At 35.6% G+C, this 20,167-nt stretch overlaps 1 protein-coding gene across 2 annotated transcripts in view; it reads right to left on the bottom strand.

The window, feature by feature from the left end:
* RASSF8 (Ras association domain family member 8) overlaps positions 1-20,167 on the bottom strand; it is a 116,901-nt gene that overhangs the window by 16,343 nt on the left and 80,391 nt on the right. For both annotated transcript variants that reach the window (XM_040642264.1, XM_008693142.2), the window contains one exon: positions 8,279-8,485. In XM_040642264.1, the coding sequence (XP_040498198.1) occupies positions 8,279-8,381 (103 nt within the window). In that variant the 5' untranslated portion in view covers positions 8,382-8,485. The remainder of the gene's footprint in view (positions 1-8,278; positions 8,486-20,167) is intronic.

The following is a 20,167-nucleotide window of genomic DNA, read 5'->3' as shown; positions in this document are numbered from 1 at the left end:
ATTACAAGATAAAGAAATAGTTCAGCATGTATCAGAAGCATATTACATTTGATGCTGAGAATGTCTTACGGCACCAGAGAAGCAAGGACCAACAGTCCTCGGCTGATTGCCGGGTGAGTATCTCTCAGGTGAATTCTGAATTCAATGAAGTATTTATGATACAGAAAAAGAGTAGTTTAGCCAAGTTTGGAGTAATATCATAAAATCTCTGTAGGCAAGTTGTCAAAAGTTGTCAACTTTTCAAAAACAGCTCTGGACTGAGTTAACTGACAAAGCAAAAATGGGGGTAGACTCAGTTAAAACTTTTTAGCTTGTTCACAAACAAGTACAGTACACCGTTTAGTCCAGATGGATAAGCACACACCTGGTACATCAGGGCATTTTCCCCTTGAAATTCTATGTAGAAAATGTGGATGCCAGATGGACAGACGCAGCTAACTGCACTCCTCGGCCACCCTGTAAGGAGTACTCATTTTCTTTTAAACCACTGCCCATGGCTTGATTCTCAAATATAACAGGAAAGTTCAATTTGACAATTGCTAATTTTAGTTTTTACTAAGCAGAAAAAAACAAAGACGAATATTTTTATTCAAATAATGTGAGGCTTCCCCCCCCCCGATTTGTTGTTTCTTCTTATCAGTCATTGAAGTATATTTAAAATCTTCCATTACAGTGGAATGTTATTTTCTCTTTCTAGTTCCATTGGTTTTACTTTATACACACACATATATATTTAAAGAATTTATTTATTTGAGAGAGAGAGAGGCTGCGCGCACACGCCAGAGGGAGAATGAAATGAAGAAGCAGACTACTCCTCCCCAATAGGGAGCCCGATGTTGGACTTGATCCCAGGACCCTGAGATCATGACTGCGAGCCAAAGGTAGATGCTTAACCGACTGAGCCACCCAGGTGCCCCAGGTTTACTTTATATATTTGAGGCAATGTAACTTGTTGTATGTAAGTTTACAATTTTTATCTTCCTTTGAATTAAGCCTTATATATATATGCTAATATAGTAAGTCTCTTCTTTGTAGTGCCCTTTGTTTTAAAGCTATTTTTTAAATATTAATATTCCTAAATGACTTTATTTTGGTTAGTATATATGTAATTGGGCCTTGAGACAAAACACCTCTTAGTTCTTATGTTTTACCTTTTTTCTATCTTTAGTTTTTTATTTATTTTTATTACGAAGTACAGTTGATCTATAATGTTATATCAGTTTCAGGAGTACAACACAGTGATTAACAATTCTATATATTGACACAATGCTCACCACAGTAAGTGTAGTTACTATCTGTCACCATACAATGTTCTTAAACTATTACTGACTATATTTCCTATGTTTTACTTTTCATCACTGTGATTTATTTTATAACTGGAATTTTGTACCTCTTAATCCCCTTTACCTATTTGCCAATCCCCACAACCCCTCCTCTCTGGCAACCACCAGTTTGTTCTCTGCATTTATGAGGCCGTTTTTGTTAGTTTGCTTTGTTTTTCAGATTCCACATATCAGTGAAATCATTTGGTATTTGTCTTTAACTGTCTGACTTAATCCAATAATACCTTCTAGGTCTATTCATGTTGTTGCAAATGGCAGGATCTCATTCTTTTTTTGTGGCTGAGTAATATTCCGTTATACACACACACACACACACACACACACACACACACACACATGCACCCCTTCATCCACCCAGGTACTGGTGGTTACTTAGGTTTTCCTATGTCTTGGCTATTATAAATAATGCTGCAGTAAACACAGGGTGCATTTATTTTTTCAAATTGGTGCTTTCATTTCTTTGGATAAATACCCAGAAGTGGAATTACTGATTCATATGATACTTCTATTTTTAATTTTTTGAGGAAACTCCATGCTGTTTTCCACAGCTGCTGCACCAATTTACATTCCCACAAACAGTGCACAAGGATTCCCTTTTTTGCTACATCCTCACAAACACTTGTTACTTCTTGTCTTTTTGATACTAACCATTCTGACTGGTGTGAGGTGATATCTCATTGTAGTTCTGATTTGCATTTCCCTGAGTTCTGATTGCATTTAGTGATGTTGAACATCTTTTTATGTTTCTGTTGGCCATATGTGTATCTTCTTTGGAAAAAAGTTTATTCAGGTTCTCCGCCCATTTTTTAAGTAGATTTTCTTTTAGTGGTGAGTTGTAGGTGTTCTTAATATATTTTGTATATTAACCCCTTATCAAATACATCACCTGCAAATATCTTCTCCCATTCAGTAAGTTGTCTATTCATTTTTTTTGATGGTTTCCTTTGCTGTGGAAAAGCTTTCTGTTTTGGTGTAGTCTATATATATATATATATTTTTTTTTTTTCTTTTTTTTTCTTGCCTGAGGAGACATATGTATAAATATGTTGCTAAGGCCAATGTCCAAAACTCCTTTCAGGAGTTTTATAGTTTCCGGTCTCATATTTAGGTCTTTAATCTACCTTGGGGGGGGCAAAATTCACTTTGAGCTTGTTATTGTGTGTCGTCTACGAAGTGGCCCAGTTTGATTTCTTTGCATATAGCTGTCCAGTTTTCTCAAGACCATTTTTTGAAGAGACTATCTTTTCTCCATTGTATATTCTTGCCTCCCTTGTCATAGATTGATTGTGTAACTGTGGGCTATCTTGTTCCAGTGATCTACATGTCTAACAGTCCCATACTGTTTTAATCATTATGAACTTTGTAGCATATCTTGAAATCTGGGATTGTGAAACCTCCAGCTGTTTGTTCTTTCTCAAGATTGCTTTAGCTATTCAAGGTCTCTTGTGCTTCCATGCAAATTTTAGAATTATTTGTTCTAGCTCTGAGAAAAGTACTATTTGTATTTTGATAGGGATTGCACTGAATCTATAAATTGCTTTGGACAGTATGGACACTTTAACAATATTAACTCTTCCAATCCACGAGCATGGTCCATCTTTCCATTTGTTCGTTGTTTCTTTCAATTTTTTTCATCAAAGTCTTGGAGTTTTTAGAGTGTGGGACTTTCACCTCCTTGGTTTAATTTATTCTTAAGTATTTTATTCTTTTTGGTGCTATTGTAAATGGGATTGTTATCTTAATCTCTTTCTGCTACTTCATTATTAGTGTATAGAAACACAACAGTTTTCTGTATAATAATTTTGCATTCTGCGACTGTACTGAATTTGTTAGTTCTAATAGTTTTTTAGTGGAGTCTTTAGGGTTTTCTATACATAGTTATGATGTGATCTGCAAATAGTGAGTTCTACTTCTTCCTTACCAATGTGGAGGACTTTTATTCCTTTTTCTTTTCCATTGCTCTGGCTAGGACTTCTAGTACTATGTTGAATAAAAGTGGTGAGAGTAAACATCCTTGTCTTATACCTAATACTGGAGGAAAAGCTTTTAATTTTTCACAATTGAGTATGATGCTAGCTGTGGGTTTTTCATACATGGTCTTTATTATGTTGACGTATGCTCCCTTTAAACCCACTATTGAGAGTTTTTATCATAGACAGATGTATTTTGTCAAGTGCTTTTTCAGCATCTATTGACATAATCATGATTTTTTATCCTCTCTCTTGTTAATACGAGGTATCACATTGATTGATTTGTGAATAATGAACCATCCTTGCATCCCTGAAATAAATCCCACTTGGTGGACTGAATGATCTTTTTAATGTATTGCTGAATTCGGTTTGCTAATGCTTTGTTGAGGATTTTTGCATCTATGTTCATCAGGGATACTGGCCTGTAGTTTTCTTTTTTTTTCTTCTTTCTTTCTTTCTTTCTTTCTTTCTTTCTTTCTTTCTTTCTTTCTTTCTTTCTTTCTTTCTTTCTTTCTTTCTAGTGTCTGTCTGGTTTTGCTATTAGGGTAATAGAAGCTGGCTTTGAATTAATGAATTTGAAAGTTTTTCTTCCTCTTCTGTTTTTTGGAATAGTTTGAGAAGAATAGGTATTTGCCCTTCTTTAAATGTTTGGTAGAATACACCTGGACTTTTCATTTGTTGGGAATTTTTTTTTATTACCAATTCAATTTTGTTACCAGTAATCTGTTTGTTCAGGTTTTCTATTTCCTTCTGATTCAGTTTTAAAAGATTTTATGTTTCTAAAAATTTATCCATTTCTTCTAGGTTGTCCAATCTGTTGGCTTATAATTTTTCACTGTATTCTCATAATCCTTTGTATTTCTGTGGTCTCAGTTGTTATTTTTCCTCTTTTGTTTCAGAGTTTTATTTACTTGAGTTTTCTTTTTTTTTTTTCTTCCAGAGTCTGGCTAATGGTTTGACTATTTGATCCTTTCAAAGAATCAGCTCTTATTTTCATTGATTTTTTTTTAGTCCCTATTTCACTTATTTCCACTCTAATTTTTATTATTTCCTTCCTTCTACTAACTTTGAGATTTGTTTTCCTAGCTCCTTTAGTTGTAAGGTTAGATTGAGATTTTTCTTGTTTCTTGAGGTAGGCCTGTATCAGTATAAATATGTCTTAGAACTGCTTTTGCTGTGTCCCAGAGATTTTGAAGAGTTGTTTCCACTTTCATTTGTCTCCATGTTTTTTTTTTAATCCTCTTTTGATTCTTCACTGATCCCCTGGTTGTGTAGCCTCCATGTGTTTGAGTTTTTCCAGTTTTTTTTTTCTTGTACTTAATTTCTAGATTCATACTGTTGTATTCAGAAAAGATGCTTGATATGATTTTAAATTTCTTAAATTTATTGAGATTTGTTTTGTGGCCTACATGTGATCTATCCTGGAGACTATTACATGCTCATTTGAAAAGAATGTGTATTCTGCCATTTTTGGGTGAAAGTTCTGTATAATCTGTGAAGTCCATCTGGCCAAATGTGTGGTTCAAAGCCAGTTTCCTTACTGATTTTCTGTCTGGGTGATCTATCCATTGATATAAATGAGGTGTTAAAGTCCCCTACTATTATTGCATTACTGTCAATTTCTCCCTTTAAGTCTGTTAATATTTGCTTTTGGACTAAACCCTTTTTAACATTAGATAATGTCTTTATCTCTTACTACAGTCATTGTTTTAAAGTCTATTTTGTCTGATGTAAGTATTGCTACCCCATCTTTTTTTTTCACTTCCATTTTCGTGGATTATCTTTTTCCATCCCTTCATTTTCAGTCTGTGTCTTTTGATATGAATTTTTCTCTTAGAGGCAGCATATAGATGGGCCTTTTTTTTTTTAAATCCATTTTGTTACCCTATGTTTTTGCTTGGAGCTTTTAGTCCATTTATATTTAAAGTAATTATTGATCAGTATACACTTATTGCCATTTTGTTAATTTTTTTTTTTTAAGATTTTATTTATTTATTTGACACAGAGAGAGAGAGAGCCAGCGAGGGAGGGAACAAAAGCAGGGGAAGTAGGAGAAGGAGAAGCAGGCTTCCCAGTGGAGCAGGGAGCCTGATGCGGGGCTCGATCCCAGGACTCTGGGATCACGCCCTGAGCCGAAGGCAGATGCTTAACGACTGAGCCACCCAGGCACCCCTGTTAATTGTTTTCTGGTTGTTTTTATAGTTCTTTTTTGTTCTTCTTTTGTTCTCTTCCCTTGTGGTTTGATGACTTTCCTTAGTGTTATGCTTGGATTCCCTTCTCTTTATTTTTTGTGTATCTACTATGGAATTTTGATTTGTGGTTACTATGGGGTTCATTTATAACACCCTATGTATACAACAGTCTATATTAAGCTGATAATCACTTAAGTTCAAACACATACTAAAACACTAAATTTTTACTCCCCAATCCGCATTTTATGTATATGGTGTCATATTTTTACTTCTTTCTATTTTGTGTATTCTTTGACTGATTTTTATAGATATGATTTTTACTTTTGTGTGTGTGTGTGTGTGTGTGTGTGTGTGTGTTTTAAAGATTTTATTTATTTGAGAGAGAGAGAGACAGTGAGAGAGGGAACACAAGCAGGTGGAGTGGGAGAGGGAGAAGCAGGCTTCCCACTGACCAGGGAGCCCAATGCGGGGCTTGACCCCAGGACCCTGGGATCATGACCTGAGCCGAAGGCAGATGCTTAACAATGAGCCACCCAGGTGCCCCAACTGTTTTTGTGTTTTAACCTCCATATTGACTTCGTACGTAGTTGATCTACTATTTTTACCAGTGATTTTTTTTCCTTTCATAATTTTCTCACTTGTAGTTATGGTCTTTTCTTTCCACATAAAGAATTCCCTTTAACATTTCTTGTAAGGTCGGTTTAGTGACGGTAAACTCCTTTGTTTGTCTGGGAAACTCTCTATCTCCTTCAATTCTGAATGATAACCTTGCCTGGGTTGTAGGTTTTTCTCCTTTCAGCACTTTGAATATATCACACCCCTCCCTTCTGACCTGAAAAGTTTCTCCTGAAAAATCAGCTGATAGCCTTATGTGGTTTCCTTTATATGTATCTGCTTTTCTCTTGCTGCTTTTAATATTCTCTCTTTATCTTAAATTTTTGCTATTTTAATTATTATGTGTTTTTGTGTGGACCTCTTTGGGTTCATTTTGTTTGGGGCACTCTGTGATTCCTGGACCTGGCTATCTGTTTCCTCCCCCAGATTAAGGAAGTTTTCAGCTATTATTTCTTCAAATAAGTTTTCTGTCCCCTTCTCTCGTTTCTTCTGGGGTCACTATAATGTGAATGTTATTATGCTTGATGATGTCACTGAGTTCCCTTAATCTATTCTTATTTATTATTACTCTTTTTTCTTTCTGCTGTTCAGGTTGGTTGCTTTCCATTATCCTGTCTCCCAAATCAGTGGTCCATTCTTCTGCATCCTCTAATCTGCTGCTGATTCCCTCTAGTGTATTTTTCATTTCAATTAGTGTATTCTTTAACTCTAACTGGTTATTTTTTATAGTTGCTATCTCTTTGTTGAAGGTCTCATTGAGTTCATCCATTTTTTCCTCAAATCCAGTGAATACCTTTATGATCATTACTTTGAATTCTTTATCAGGCTTGTAAAAGGGACAATTACTGAATAAGTTGGTTGCAAAGAATATGAAATAAAATTAAATGCCTTTATTTTCCCTTCTTTAACAATTAAACTTAAGTCCACAAATATAATTAGGCCAAAATGAAGAAAATTTCATTGAACGTGAAAGCGTAGGATTTTTAGCATTATTTTAACATATGTGTGTGCTACAAAGTATTTTAGGAAAAATCAAAAGATGTCAGTATTAAAAGAAAGTCTCTATCTTTGCACAGGGCACTGCCAAGTTCTTAATGGTATATATGCCAGAAATGCCTCTACAAAATGCTAAGGTGTCATGGTGCAGGCTTTTCTCAATCCTGAACAAATGTGATATGTTTTCAATATAAACTAGCACAACATAAACTTGATTAGTTGCTCAAAGACAAAGAAGCACTAGCACCTAACATGGTGCTGAAAACAATTTCCTTTTAATACATGTTTGCTAAATGATGAACTTAAGATGCAAATATAAGCTGTAAGCCACATTACTGGCTTTTCTGATGTAGGTGCTTATGCCCTCATCATGTTCCAAAACGATTATAAACATGTATAAAAATGATAAAGCTAAACTGACGCTAAGAAGAAAAGTTGCAACACTGTAGGTGAATAAGATGGAGCTAGTAAGGGGCGCCTGGGTGGCTCAGTCGTTAAGCATCTGCCTTCGGCTCAGGGCGTGATCCCAGAGTCCTGGGATCGAGCCCCACATCGGGCTCCATGCTTTGCTAGGAGCCTGCTTCTTCCTCTCCCACTCCCCCCGCTTGTGTTCCCTCTCTTGCTGGCTGCCTCTCTCTGTCAAATAGATAAATAAAATCTTAAAAAAAAAAAAAAAAAGAAGATGGAGCTAGTAAGCATGTACTTGATAACTTCATCTGCACTGTATAAGAAGATTTACAAATGCACGTATTATTTTTCTGTTGAAGGACCATGTTATTTGCTGCATTTTTCTTTTCTAAAAGTAGTCAGAATAAACAGTAAATAAGATTTTTCCTAATGAGGGGTCTGGGAACCAGGAATTTACGTTTTGGCTCAAGAAAGCATCTTTAGTTCCACAAATCATTGTTTAGGATAAACAACAATAGAGCAGAAGGCAGTGCAGACTCTAGTCTGAAGTAAAATCTGGGGGGAGACAGAGAATAAGTGTCTTTACAGATTTACTCAAGCATTGGGGAATAGTAATAAGTAAAAGTGTACCTGCAAGTTGTATTATGGAAACAAATAAAAAACGAGAAATCTACATTTAATGCAAACAAACATAAACAAACCACAAGAGGAAGCATAAACCACTTTATCTCAGACTGCCAGAAATTCCACTTACCTATTGCTTGAGCTAAGGCTATTACAACCTCCTGGCAAGTTGTAACTTCGGTGACCCCACAAACAATCCTCTGAACTCCATCCACCCATACTTTAAGTTCCATGGTGCACCAGCCAGTCACCCAAGGGCCCTGTGACTGGTCATCAAGGTGTCAGGTCATGTCGCTGGCTATAGAAACATGGGGAAGGCAGAGTCTTGTGTAGTCAGCTAAAAAGAGGAAAAAAGATTTTTAATAAAATGAGTCTTCAAATTTCTTCCATTAAGTATTATGCAAAATAAATTCTAATATCTCATAATCCTGCTACCATTAATGACCATGTACATACTTATTTTATAGAACTGAATTCAGTAGCATTAATACAACTATAGCCACCTATTCATGACATTGTTTCATATTACTATAATTTTCATAATTATAATTCTAATCATAAAGAAATCAAAAAGTAACTCTAAGAAATCTTACTTACTTGACTAAGCCCTATTGCTCAACATATAAGCCATTCCTTTTTTTTTTTTTAAATCTCATTAGAATCATTTGTAAGGTTAAAAAAAAGTTTTTGTCATTTTTCGAGTTATAAACCAGTTGAACCAGTTTCCACAGCCTTGCCAGCATTTGTAAATGTATCTTTATAACTCCATTGCATTGCTTTCTTTCATGTGTCCCTTGCCTCCCTCTCTTCCCCAAAGGACTGAGAGTGTTGGCTTCATCACTCAAACTCTAACACCAACCACTGCATAAGGCATAGGTGTGCAGAAAATATTAGTTGACGGAAATTAATTCCTTTACTAGTTGACAACTTCCCCATGTATGGACAGTTTGTCCTTTTTCTCATTTGTTTAACTGGGCTTTGATAGTATTCTTAAATTATAAGAGTTACTCTAATAATGCAAACCTCAACTTTTCGTTACACTTGCTGTTTCCCCCTTGTTTGATTTTTTTGTTTAGCTGCATTATATATAAGCCGAGCAGAAATTTTTAAATTCTCACACAATCAAACCAGATGCCTTGATTTCTTGTATTGATTAGAATGTTATTATTAGCTGGCTAAAAATCAATTGTACATAATTCTTTTTCCTGTAGGTTTTTAAAATCTCAGCTCTTCTGTGTTAAAACTTAAATCAATCTATGATTTGTTTGTCCATTCTCCTATGATCTTCCTATTTTTTTGTTGGTTTTTGAAAAGAGTGCTAAAGTTTATGAGATATAATAAACACTGATTTAATTAAAATGAATATTAAAATTTATTTAAAGGTTGACAATGGAACTGGTGTTTCAGGATTAATGACTTATTGAAAAAGCTTATTTAAAAAACACTAAAAATGTGTCTAGTAAAACAGTATTTACTACAAACAATAACACAATCCTTGTGCATTTTCTTAAAGGACCTAAGATAGTTCTAGGCCACCTGTCACCTGGGTATACGAGTCGGAACACACATGCGTGAAGGAGAATAAACCTATTGCTTTCTCCAGAGAAGGTACAAAAATACTTTTTGTCATCCTGAAAACAAGGGAAAGGACTGACTGTTTCCCAGTGTGTTGATCTGGCTGCTTCTGTCTACACTGATGTGCCAAGGTGGTTTCATAAACCCCCTATATGCCCAGAAGAAGGGCCACTCGCCTCTGACAAGCTAATTTCCATAACTCTGTTCCTCAGTTATGAAATCCCGTGAGATGCTAAAGTTTCAGGGGCGCGGGGAAAAGGTTCCAAAGCCAAAGAAATGTAAGAAATCTTACAAATAAAGTTAAACAAGTTTCTTTACAGTTAAACTCTTGAGAACATTTAATAGGTTGGTGCACACTTGAAATTTCAAATGGGAAATTTATATACGCTACTGTTCCCAATCCATTTAAAGACCATTTAAGGAAAGGAAAAAGAGAGTTCTGACTTAAAACAAGATATTTTTCCTTCTGTGCCAGGCGCTCTATTTACTAAAAATAGAATATGTATTATTCCTCTTGGAATAAAATTAATATTTAAAAAATGGCCAAAGATTAATATATTGTATTAAATTAATATATTAAAATTAAATTATTTTATTAAATAAAAAACTCAGCTGAGTTAAAAAAACTAAACTGAATTAAAATCTATTTAATACCTAGTCCATTATTTTCCATTAAAAGATTTTAAACTTGGAAAACCTAGCAAGAAAAACAGATCTCATTAAAGGCCTCCTCCCCCAAAAGAAACCTGTCATTTGGAAGAAACTTATGAGGTTCATTTTTTAAGTTCTATAAAGGTTTTAGAACACCACCACAGATTTTCTTATCTTGAATTATCATTCTTTTACCTCAAACTTTTAACATTAAGTGAATACAAATGAACACAAAACACATGTACATCTGTTAAATATTACAGAAGATAATGTGGTGGGAAAACATCGAGCATAAATAATATTGCTTAGTTGATATAAACTTGCAGGGTATTTATCCTCTTGATCAGAGACTTCCTACCACAGCTCATCACAGAGAAGACCAGCACCTGCATTTTTCTTTTAACACCATTAATATTATCTTTCAAACTTAAATCCTTAAGGAGAGTAAAAAAGATGCCTTAATAGATCAGATCAATGAACCACACGGTCCAAAATTTTATTTCTAGCAGAGCCACTGTTTTCAAAATATGGCTTCTGTCAAGTTTGGGGCTGTACTAACAATCATCCCCCTAGCTTCCCTAAAAATCACGGTGTTATTCACGAAAGTCCTTTGAAGGATCTGTCTTCTCAGTAGAAGCCCCTACTACTCTCTTCTGTTCTATCGTCCAGAGTCCAACTCCTATGGCTCTGCTCCCAGCCCCAGAACTGGACTAGAGGGAAAATAGAAGTCCTACACTGTAGGTGTGTATGGTGGATTGCTCATCATTGGAACTAAGGACTCAAGAAGCTAACAGGGCTTTGGCATCTCAGTTGGAATTTGGAATACATTTTTCCATGGAAACAATGATGTAGGTAGAAGTAAGGTTCTATTGCAAGGGTATTATTACATTACAGTTGTTATTGTTTTTACCATAAGGTTTCTATATTCAAATCATTATTATTTTAATTTTTATAATGAAAAATTGGGTTTATTCAGTAACATGCTACTGGTAACAAGTGTTCTTTAGGTAAAAACTACTTATTATAAACCTATTGGAATTAAGCATCTGCATTTGTGGAGACATATTCCCCCAAGAACAGTGCTTTAATAAACAATTTCATGGGTTCCTTATTTGTGAATTCACCCACTCACTAAAATTTATTTGTAACTCCCAAATCAATATTTATGGCACTTTCAGAGTCATTCAAAGACATGTGTAGCAGTGAAAAATTTGAGTTGCCTGACCTATACTTTCCTCGCTGGGGCTGTAAAGAGGCAGTACTCTGCCTTTTTGTCTCAGCTTTCATACTGTCGACAGGTTATCTTTTCTCAGTATATTTAGTGCCATGTTTTGGTATTTTTGTCGTTTTTGTTGGTGATTTCACTGTTGAAAATGGCTCCCCAGCATAGTGCTGACACTATCTAGTGTTCCTAAGTACAAGAAGGCTGTGATGTGACTTTTGGAGAAAAGGATGTTTTGTTGAATAAGTCTTGTTCCGGTACGAGTTACAGCACTACTGGCTGTGAGTTTAATGTTAATGAATCAATAGTATATGTCAAACAAGGTATCTTTCAACAGAAAAACACATTAAACAAGGTGATGTATTGGTCAGCTGATGAAACTGCTGTGACCAAAGGCTCAAAAATAACAAGAATTGACTGCATACTTTAAAATGGTATAACTTCCTTGTGACGGCTACCATCAAGCTACTAATACTAAGCAAATTCTATTACTCCATGGACACTAGACACAAGCATACAGGTGGCTTATTGCCAATTTTAACATTTCTTTCATGTCCAGTTCTGTTTAATATCTATGGTTATTGCATATTAAAGCATTCTTTATAGAAGCAGCATGCAGATAAAATGTGTTCTAATAAAATCTTCACAATCAAGCTAGCTACTTTTAAATAAAACACTGATGCTAGCCACTAGTTCTTTTGGCATCATATAGAAAGAGATTCTGCACAATGAACACTGTATATTCTGAACAGTACTTATTAGAGCTAATAATCAGATACCCAAATTCTCTTTTGTACAGAAAACTAGTTAAAAAATAAAAACTAGGGGCACCTGGGTGGCTCAGTTGGTTGGGCGACCGACTCTTGGTTTTGACTCAGGTCATGATCTCAGGGTCATGAGATTGAGCCCTGTGTTGGCCTCCGCACTCAGCTGCGAGTCTGCCTCCCTTCTCCCTCTGCCCCTCCCCGCACTTGGACGTGTGCATGCTCTCTCGCTCTCAAATAAATAAATCTTTAAAAAAATAAAAACTAAAGGGAGTTTAGATTACCTCATTCTAGAACTAATTTGATGTGAGAATTAAATGAAGTTCTGGAGAACAACTGTTATGAACTAAAAAAGTATTAACTTTTTAATGTTCAAACGGTTACTAAGGTAAGGAAAAAAATGGGGACCTTTTGTCTGTGGGAGATGGAAAAGTAACCAAAGATAAAAACAAATAATAACAATAAAAACAACAACCTGGAGACATGACAGGGCGAAGCACAATGAGAGAAGAGAAGTGAAAACACATTAGGAAGGAAAAAAGTGGGTAAGAAAACAGATTTTGGTAGGTACAAGTAATGGTTTCTGGAAAACTGCCTCAGATGCCAGTCCTGGGTTACTTGCTCCTGAAGTGCAGTGTTCAGGTGATGCGTGCTTACGACACTCTGGTTCTGCATTTTGGAACCCAGTTAAATGTTCACTTGCTTGTAGCAAACCCATTATTTTGCTATAATACAGTTCTGCAAACGGTGTCACACAAAGTAGGCCGTCAAAAAGTACACAATGTTCAAGTGGACACTGAGGAAGATGACTTTCGCAATATCAATAAAAGCCTCCCAGAATGAGATACTGAGAACAACAGTCCTGTGACACGCACCGCGGGGAAATAAGGCTCCCCAGTCTAACAGCGCTGGGAAACATTTCAAAACACATTGTCTCTGGGAGACCATGTGCAGCAAGATACCCCACAGCAGAGACACTGGTTAAACTCTGTTAAACCAGTACTCAGTGACTTAGCACGGAGGGTGAGAGAGTGGAAGAGAGGCACAATGCCTATGAAATACCCCGCTGAACTGCAGGATACAAATGACCAACTTCTGAAGATACGCTATATATAAAATGAGATTTCTGCTAGCCCTTTAATGTATTTTGAAATACCCAGGAGTGGTGATAGATACACTGTGTAAAGCTGTGCTTCCAGGAACAATATAGAAAGTTTAATAGCTTTTCTCTTTCTCTTATATGAAGTCTTAATTGCCATGATTAAGCCATGTCTTCTAAAGATGGGTTTTGTATTTTTTTTTTTAGAGAACTGTCTTAAGTCAAAGAATTTTTTTCTTTGATAGTATGTTTTTAAAAGTTCACAATGCTAAGCAATATTTGCATATGAATTATTAAATCCAGTAAACCCATGCTCTTTTCTCTACTAGTCATCATCCTGAGGTCACAGCATTCAAACACATGCAGTGATTTAACATTTCCCAAATTTAACATATTCAAGTGACCATTCTGCAATTACGGCAATGAACAGCTCGAGTACTTACTATCTGCTAAGCATGGTGTGTTGTGCCTCAGTTATTCCTCACAATACAATTCAGTGAGTTAGGTATCATTAGCCTCATTTTTAAAGATGAGAAAAGTGAGTCTCAGGTTTAAATAACTCTCCCAAGTCACAAACCTAGGAATTTAGGGACTTATATTCAAAATTGGGATGAATAAAGAAATAAAAGCATGAATAAGGCAGACTTCTCCAAAAGGATTCAATGTCCCCAAACAAATGATTTTAAAATGTCCTAAGTTACACTAAGAAATCTCCTCTACTATCGCGTGAAAATTTATTTTTATAAATAAACAATGATCAGACAACATGTAGAAATTTTCCATTTTAGGAGAAAGAAAAGAGTAAACCAACTATATCATGTTAAGAAACTACAGTTTTAATTCAGAGAACCTATGATAAATACTGCACATGTCAGCAAAATGAGTGTCTCATGATCAGGTTCATTTTTTGGTACTAACAAATTATTTCTCCATTTTTTGAAAATTACATCCAGATTTATTTTTATAGAGCCCAAAATAAATATGTCTGCATATTTGTGATAATTTTTAACTCTTGCCTTAAATACAAACCAAAGCTTCTTAGAGATTTCTGGCATTTTCTTTAAGTTCACACCATTAAAAATGACTTTTTGGAAAAAGTCATTTTTTTCAAGGTAACACTGATTAGTGGAAACAGAATGTACCAAGGTTCAAATCCTGAGTCTATTACCTACTGTGTGACTTAAGTCAAGATGCATAACTTTTCAAGAGGCATTTGCGAGAAATGAAATGTCTTTTTAAAATGTACTTAGTGGGGCGCCGGGGTGGCTCTGTTGTTGAGCATCTGCCTTCGGCTTGGGCGTGTGATCCCAGGGTTCTGGGATCGAGCCCAGCATCGGGTTCCCTGCTTGGCTGGGAGCCTGCCTCTTCCTTTCCCACTCCCCCAGTCTACTTTGTGGCCCTTTACAGGTAGTTGGAGGCATATGTATAGTGCCAAGATCTGTGATAGCTTAACTCCTGTTACAGCTCTAAGGCCTGGGATGAGGGATCACACTCTCTAAGTCTTAATGCAAAAAACCCTGAACTCTGGCCTCAATTAAATCGTGCCTTTTACTATATGTGCTATTTCAAGGCTCTCCTTCATAGTCATTAGAAAACTGGCAGGGAGCAATGTTATAATGTACTTTTAAAAAATTACCGAACACTTGGTTACATTTTAAATGACAGATGGAAGTGCAAACAGATTTGTGATATTTCTCCTTGAGCAGGTGCACTTTGGTATTTTCATTGTAAACCAACCCTTCAAATAAAAACACATCTTTGTTACCTGCATAACAACAAGAATAAATAGCTAATATAGACTGAGCCCTTACTCTGTGATAGATGAAAAGTTAACTATTAGATCTAATCCATTCAATACCCATCTATATCTCTATGTGACATGAATTATTTTGATACAAATGAGGAAAGGGAGGGATAGAGAAATTAGTAACTCCTCCAGCGTCACTCAGCCAGCAAGTGGCAGATCCAAATCTGATAATGCTTGTAACTACTAAAAAGTTACTTACATTTATGAAATAAAGTTATTAGTAAAGTTTGCCAGGACTTTGTAATCACCAGTCCCGGCTCAGGAGAGAAAGTAATCAAGCAGATGTGATCCTGTAATGAAGAAATTCCAATACTACAAAGCTGAATGATATATTTAGCTTAATTACTGCCACAGAGCTGAGAAGAAGCAAGGAGCTGATGTTCAATAACCAAATCCGACTTAGTAAGGAATACACGACCCCTGAGATTCCTGCTGGAAACTGCTCCTCCCATCTCTCCCTTGTCTCAGTGAAGCAGGAACAGAGCTTGGGTCTAAATCCAAATGTGATCAGACCCCCAAAGCCTAAGTTCTTTCCACTACAACAAAGTGTCTATAGGGCAGAATCATTTTCTTCTCCACATCTGAATAGATATGGGCTATTTCATTAGTGATTGTCATCCATAAGAGTGATAGCAAATTATGTTGTGACCTTATGGTATCTATTTCCTGAATTTAGTATTTATGACATTCTGTGATGAAATCTACTGTTTTACTTGATAGGGGATAAAAATAAATTTATTTTTTATTCATGAGGCTAAGATCACTACAGACTTCTCATGCATATTTTTATAAATATTGAGCCCATCAATTCTGACAAGCCCATTTTTATATTTACAATGAAATAAGTGTTAACTTTTCAACAAAACAACATTTGGACTTGCGGTTACAATGGCAACTTTAAATAGCCAAACTTTATATGTCAGAACATGTTCCTCTCAAGGTACAGGAAATTAGTATTTCTAAGCGAAATTAGTATATAAACATTTGAAAGCCAAAATAAAAGAATTTTGGGAGGAAATGCTACTGAAATTAATACATACAGTTAAAGGAAATTTGAGTGCCTGACTCCTGGGTCAAAGTAGTTGCCAGACTATAAAACTTATATTAATTTCAATTTTAAGATTTAAATAATACAGTATATAAAGTGGAACAGTTCACATATTTCCTAAAATTCATTACTATACGTATTCAGTTGGTAAAGTATTAAATGCCTTAAGAGTGTGGAAGCCAGAAACTATATTTGAAAAAATTAAACATGCACAATCCCTAAGAATCTTTGTTAAGGAACTATTTCAATTCAAAGAAAATTTAAAAAGTATGATCAATGTGAAAAGGTAGTTTTCCCATAATCTTTAAGAGTCAAGAAGAATTTTGCTAATTCTATTTATTTCCTAAAGAAAAATCTAAATCAATTAAATAATTAAATCCCTAGATAATATGCAAAAATAGGTGCACCTTTTGGTGATATTTTCAAGTAATAGGTACTTTCTATTGTAGCAAAATTTTATTTTATTTTTTTTCATTGTAGCAGAATTTTAATAGAGAGGTTAATTCAAAATTTAAGAGAGAGGTAATGTAACACATAATGCTTTTGATCCAAATTGCCACACCTTATTCTTCATATTACCTTTAGATGACATTCTCTTTAAAGAGATACTATGTGCGCCCTGTACTTAGTTAGGGGAAGTTTTGGACTTCAAACAATCTAGAAAGTGTTGCACTGTTTTGTGGGCATTTGATATTATTGGAGAAGATAGATGCTAAGTGGAGAGCTGTGTGCTGTGACATTTTGGGGCAAAAGGCATGGTATTTATTGTAAATATTACCAGTGATGCTGACTGAAGTGGTATTCTACTTGACAATATTCTATTTAAAGGACTGGGCTTAGGCCGAGTTCCTGCCCTTTACTGAAACCAGCGATGCCAGGTGAAGATGGTTATGACCTGTCAGTCAGTAGACAGACTGAATGAGGAAAGCTTTACATTTGACCTAGAGCATATGAATAAATATAAATGGCTCAACTCTAAGGTACATCAACTAAAGCAATTAACTTAAAAATCCCAATATGTTTTCCAAATTTAACTGCTTCCTTAAGGGGAAAAAACCCCTTTAGTTTTTGTTATGTTTAAATACATTTACTTACATTTCATTAGTATATCTGATTTCCACAATGTGTTTACATCTCATCAAGCCCTACATTTTCAGAGTAAAAAGCAAAGCTCAAGCACTGCTAATACAGCAGTTATCTTGGCAAAGGTGCTTGGAGAACTAGCACCCCATTGAGTGAAATGGGTCAAAAAATAGGTCAAGGATTCCTCCAGGGGTCGCCAAAACCTACCCCCTGCCTCAACGAGTTGCAAAGTGGGAGCAAAATAGCAGCAAGATAATAGATATGTCACTATCTAGAAAGAAAGGGGCTTTCTAGGGAATGGGAACGGAAGAGTGTACATGCTTAGCAGTTAAGAAAACTGGATTTTTAGAGACACATTTGAAACATAATATTTCAGAAATTTTAAGTTTGATGAATTTTCACAAAGCAAACACATCTGTCTAATCAGTTTTTAAGACCAAAAAGAACCCCTCTCCTTGTCCTGACGCCTCCCTAGAAGGCAACCATTATTCTGGCCTCTATCATCATAAACTAGTTTCATCCGGTTTTGAATTTTGTATAAGGGCCTATGTCATATGAAGTATGTCCGCTGAGCTTCACCCGTGCTGCCGTGCATAGCGTCGTTCATTCCTTCTCACTGCAGTAGAGATTTCCACTGTATAAATTATTCATTTGTCTAGGGTTGACAGACAGGGGGGTTGTTCTCAGTTTTTGGCTATTACAAACGCTGCTTAGGACACTTGTAACCTGGAGTGGAACGACTGCATTCCGAGGCTGCCTGCCAGCGGATCCCTCTGCCTCCCTACCCTACCTCTGCCCCTACACATCATTTTGTACATTATTGCTCGAGAAATCTTTCCTAAATACAAGTTTGATTCCACACTCCTGCTCAGAATCTTCCAAAGGCGTTCTACTGCCTTCAGATCCCAAAGATCTGAAGACTCTATAAAATCCAAACTCCTCAACAGTCACTGATGTACTCTCTCTTGACCCTCTTGCAACTCTCCCAGTTGCCCTCTACCATTATGCTAAGACATTTTGGTTCACTGAATACATCATTCTCTCAAGCACCTTTGCACTGTATATGCTATTCTTCCTTCTTGGAAAATACTTTTCTGACTTTAGCTTCCTTCTAGGCATCTTTCCCCAATCTCTTGTCTCCTCTTCTGATCTGAAGGCGGCCACTCTCTGTGCTTTCAAAAGCATTATGTTTTTGTTTCATCATGGCAACTCTCACAGAGCTTCTTTGATTAACTCTTCTGACTCCTGTACTACCTTTTGAACCCTTTAGCCCAGTGGCTGATACATAGTGGGTGCACCATATGTGTTTGCTGAATAACACGGGACAGAAACTGACAGTTTACATTTAACAGGATAAAAAGCACAGTACTAATGAGAAAGTGTCAGTAAGAATCCAGAGGTGACAAAATTGACATCGAGGCATTTTAAGCCCAGTAAAGCCCTGATTTAAACTCTTTGAATAAATGGTAAATCTTACCATTAATGATGCTACTGTGACTATTACACTGCACTGTAAATTTTTTTTTAAAGATTTTATTTATTTATTTGTCAGAGGGAAAGAAAGAGAACAAGCAAGGGGAGCAGCAGGCAGAGGGAGAAGCAGGCTCCCTGCTGAGCAAGGAGCGGGATGTGGGACTCTCGATCCCAGGACCCTGGGATCACGACCTGAGCTAAAGGCAGATGCTTAACTGACTGAGCCACCCAGGCGTCCTTGCATTGTAAAATTCTTAAATATTGTATATTCCAAGGCAATGCCTACAAAAGGAATACTATTGTTTTAATCTACAATTTGTAGCTTCCATGTGATCCTAAATAAAATATTTAATTGAAATAATTTTATGGATATTCATTTTTAAAAGCTCAGTGCAAGTAAATCATACTTATGAAAGAGTAGATAGAAAAATAACTGCAAAAATAATGTCTAACGTTTAGAAATGGAAAAAAAATCAGTGCAGTATAAAATTCTGCGGACACGGCTCTTTTTAACACCTTATCACTTTAAGCAAAGCTCTTCCCTCCCTAAAAACAAATTAATCAAAATAGGCCAAATGTCACCAGTTAAAAGGAAAGACATGCTCCACCCTACACACTCAGAGAGTTTTAATAAAAAGAATGTAAGGAATTTAATGAAATCATAACAAAGGAATTGATAAAATAAACAGCACAGACTACTCAAGCCATTTTCAGATTCTGGTTTATAAATTACCTATCTAAATAACTTATCTAAGATTATGAAGACAAATAGACCCAGAGAGAGACCTGTGGCTAATATTCTTTTCCATTTCAAAGCTTGGGAATACACAGAGTGAACACAACATATGCTCTTTTCCAAACTGTTCTTTCAAATATGTTGTTTTCTCTGTAAACAAGTTCTTAAATTGCTACATTTAGCTCACTTAGGTGGGGAAAAGATAAACTAACCTTTTTTGATTTGTACATATATTATTTCCGAAAAAAATTAAATAAACATGTACCTCATTTTATTTTTAAAACCTAGACCCTAAGACATTTACGATAACTAGCAATTCATATTCTCAATGATTGTCTTAAACAAGAAGTTATTAAGTCTTGGATATTCTGAATTTGTAAGAGCAATATTTCTGTAGAGCTATTCAGCAAAATTAGAAATCTGTATCTGAAGCTGAGAAGACAGACCCAACACATCACAGTATCAGAGAGGTGACATAAAGCTGTAAACTCACTCAAGTATACTTTATGTCCTTAAATAGTAGCTCCTTAGCATTTTTTTTTTTTTTTAGATTTTATTTAT

The sequence above is a fragment of the Ursus maritimus genome, unplaced genomic scaffold, assembly GCF_017311325.1.
Source record: "Ursus maritimus isolate PB19 unplaced genomic scaffold, ASM1731132v1 scaffold_26, whole genome shotgun sequence".
In the NCBI taxonomy this organism is placed as follows: Eukaryota; Metazoa; Chordata; class Mammalia; order Carnivora; family Ursidae; genus Ursus; species Ursus maritimus.
The sequence above is the reverse complement of the archived record's forward strand: the minus strand, read 5'-3'. Positions and strand labels throughout refer to the sequence as shown.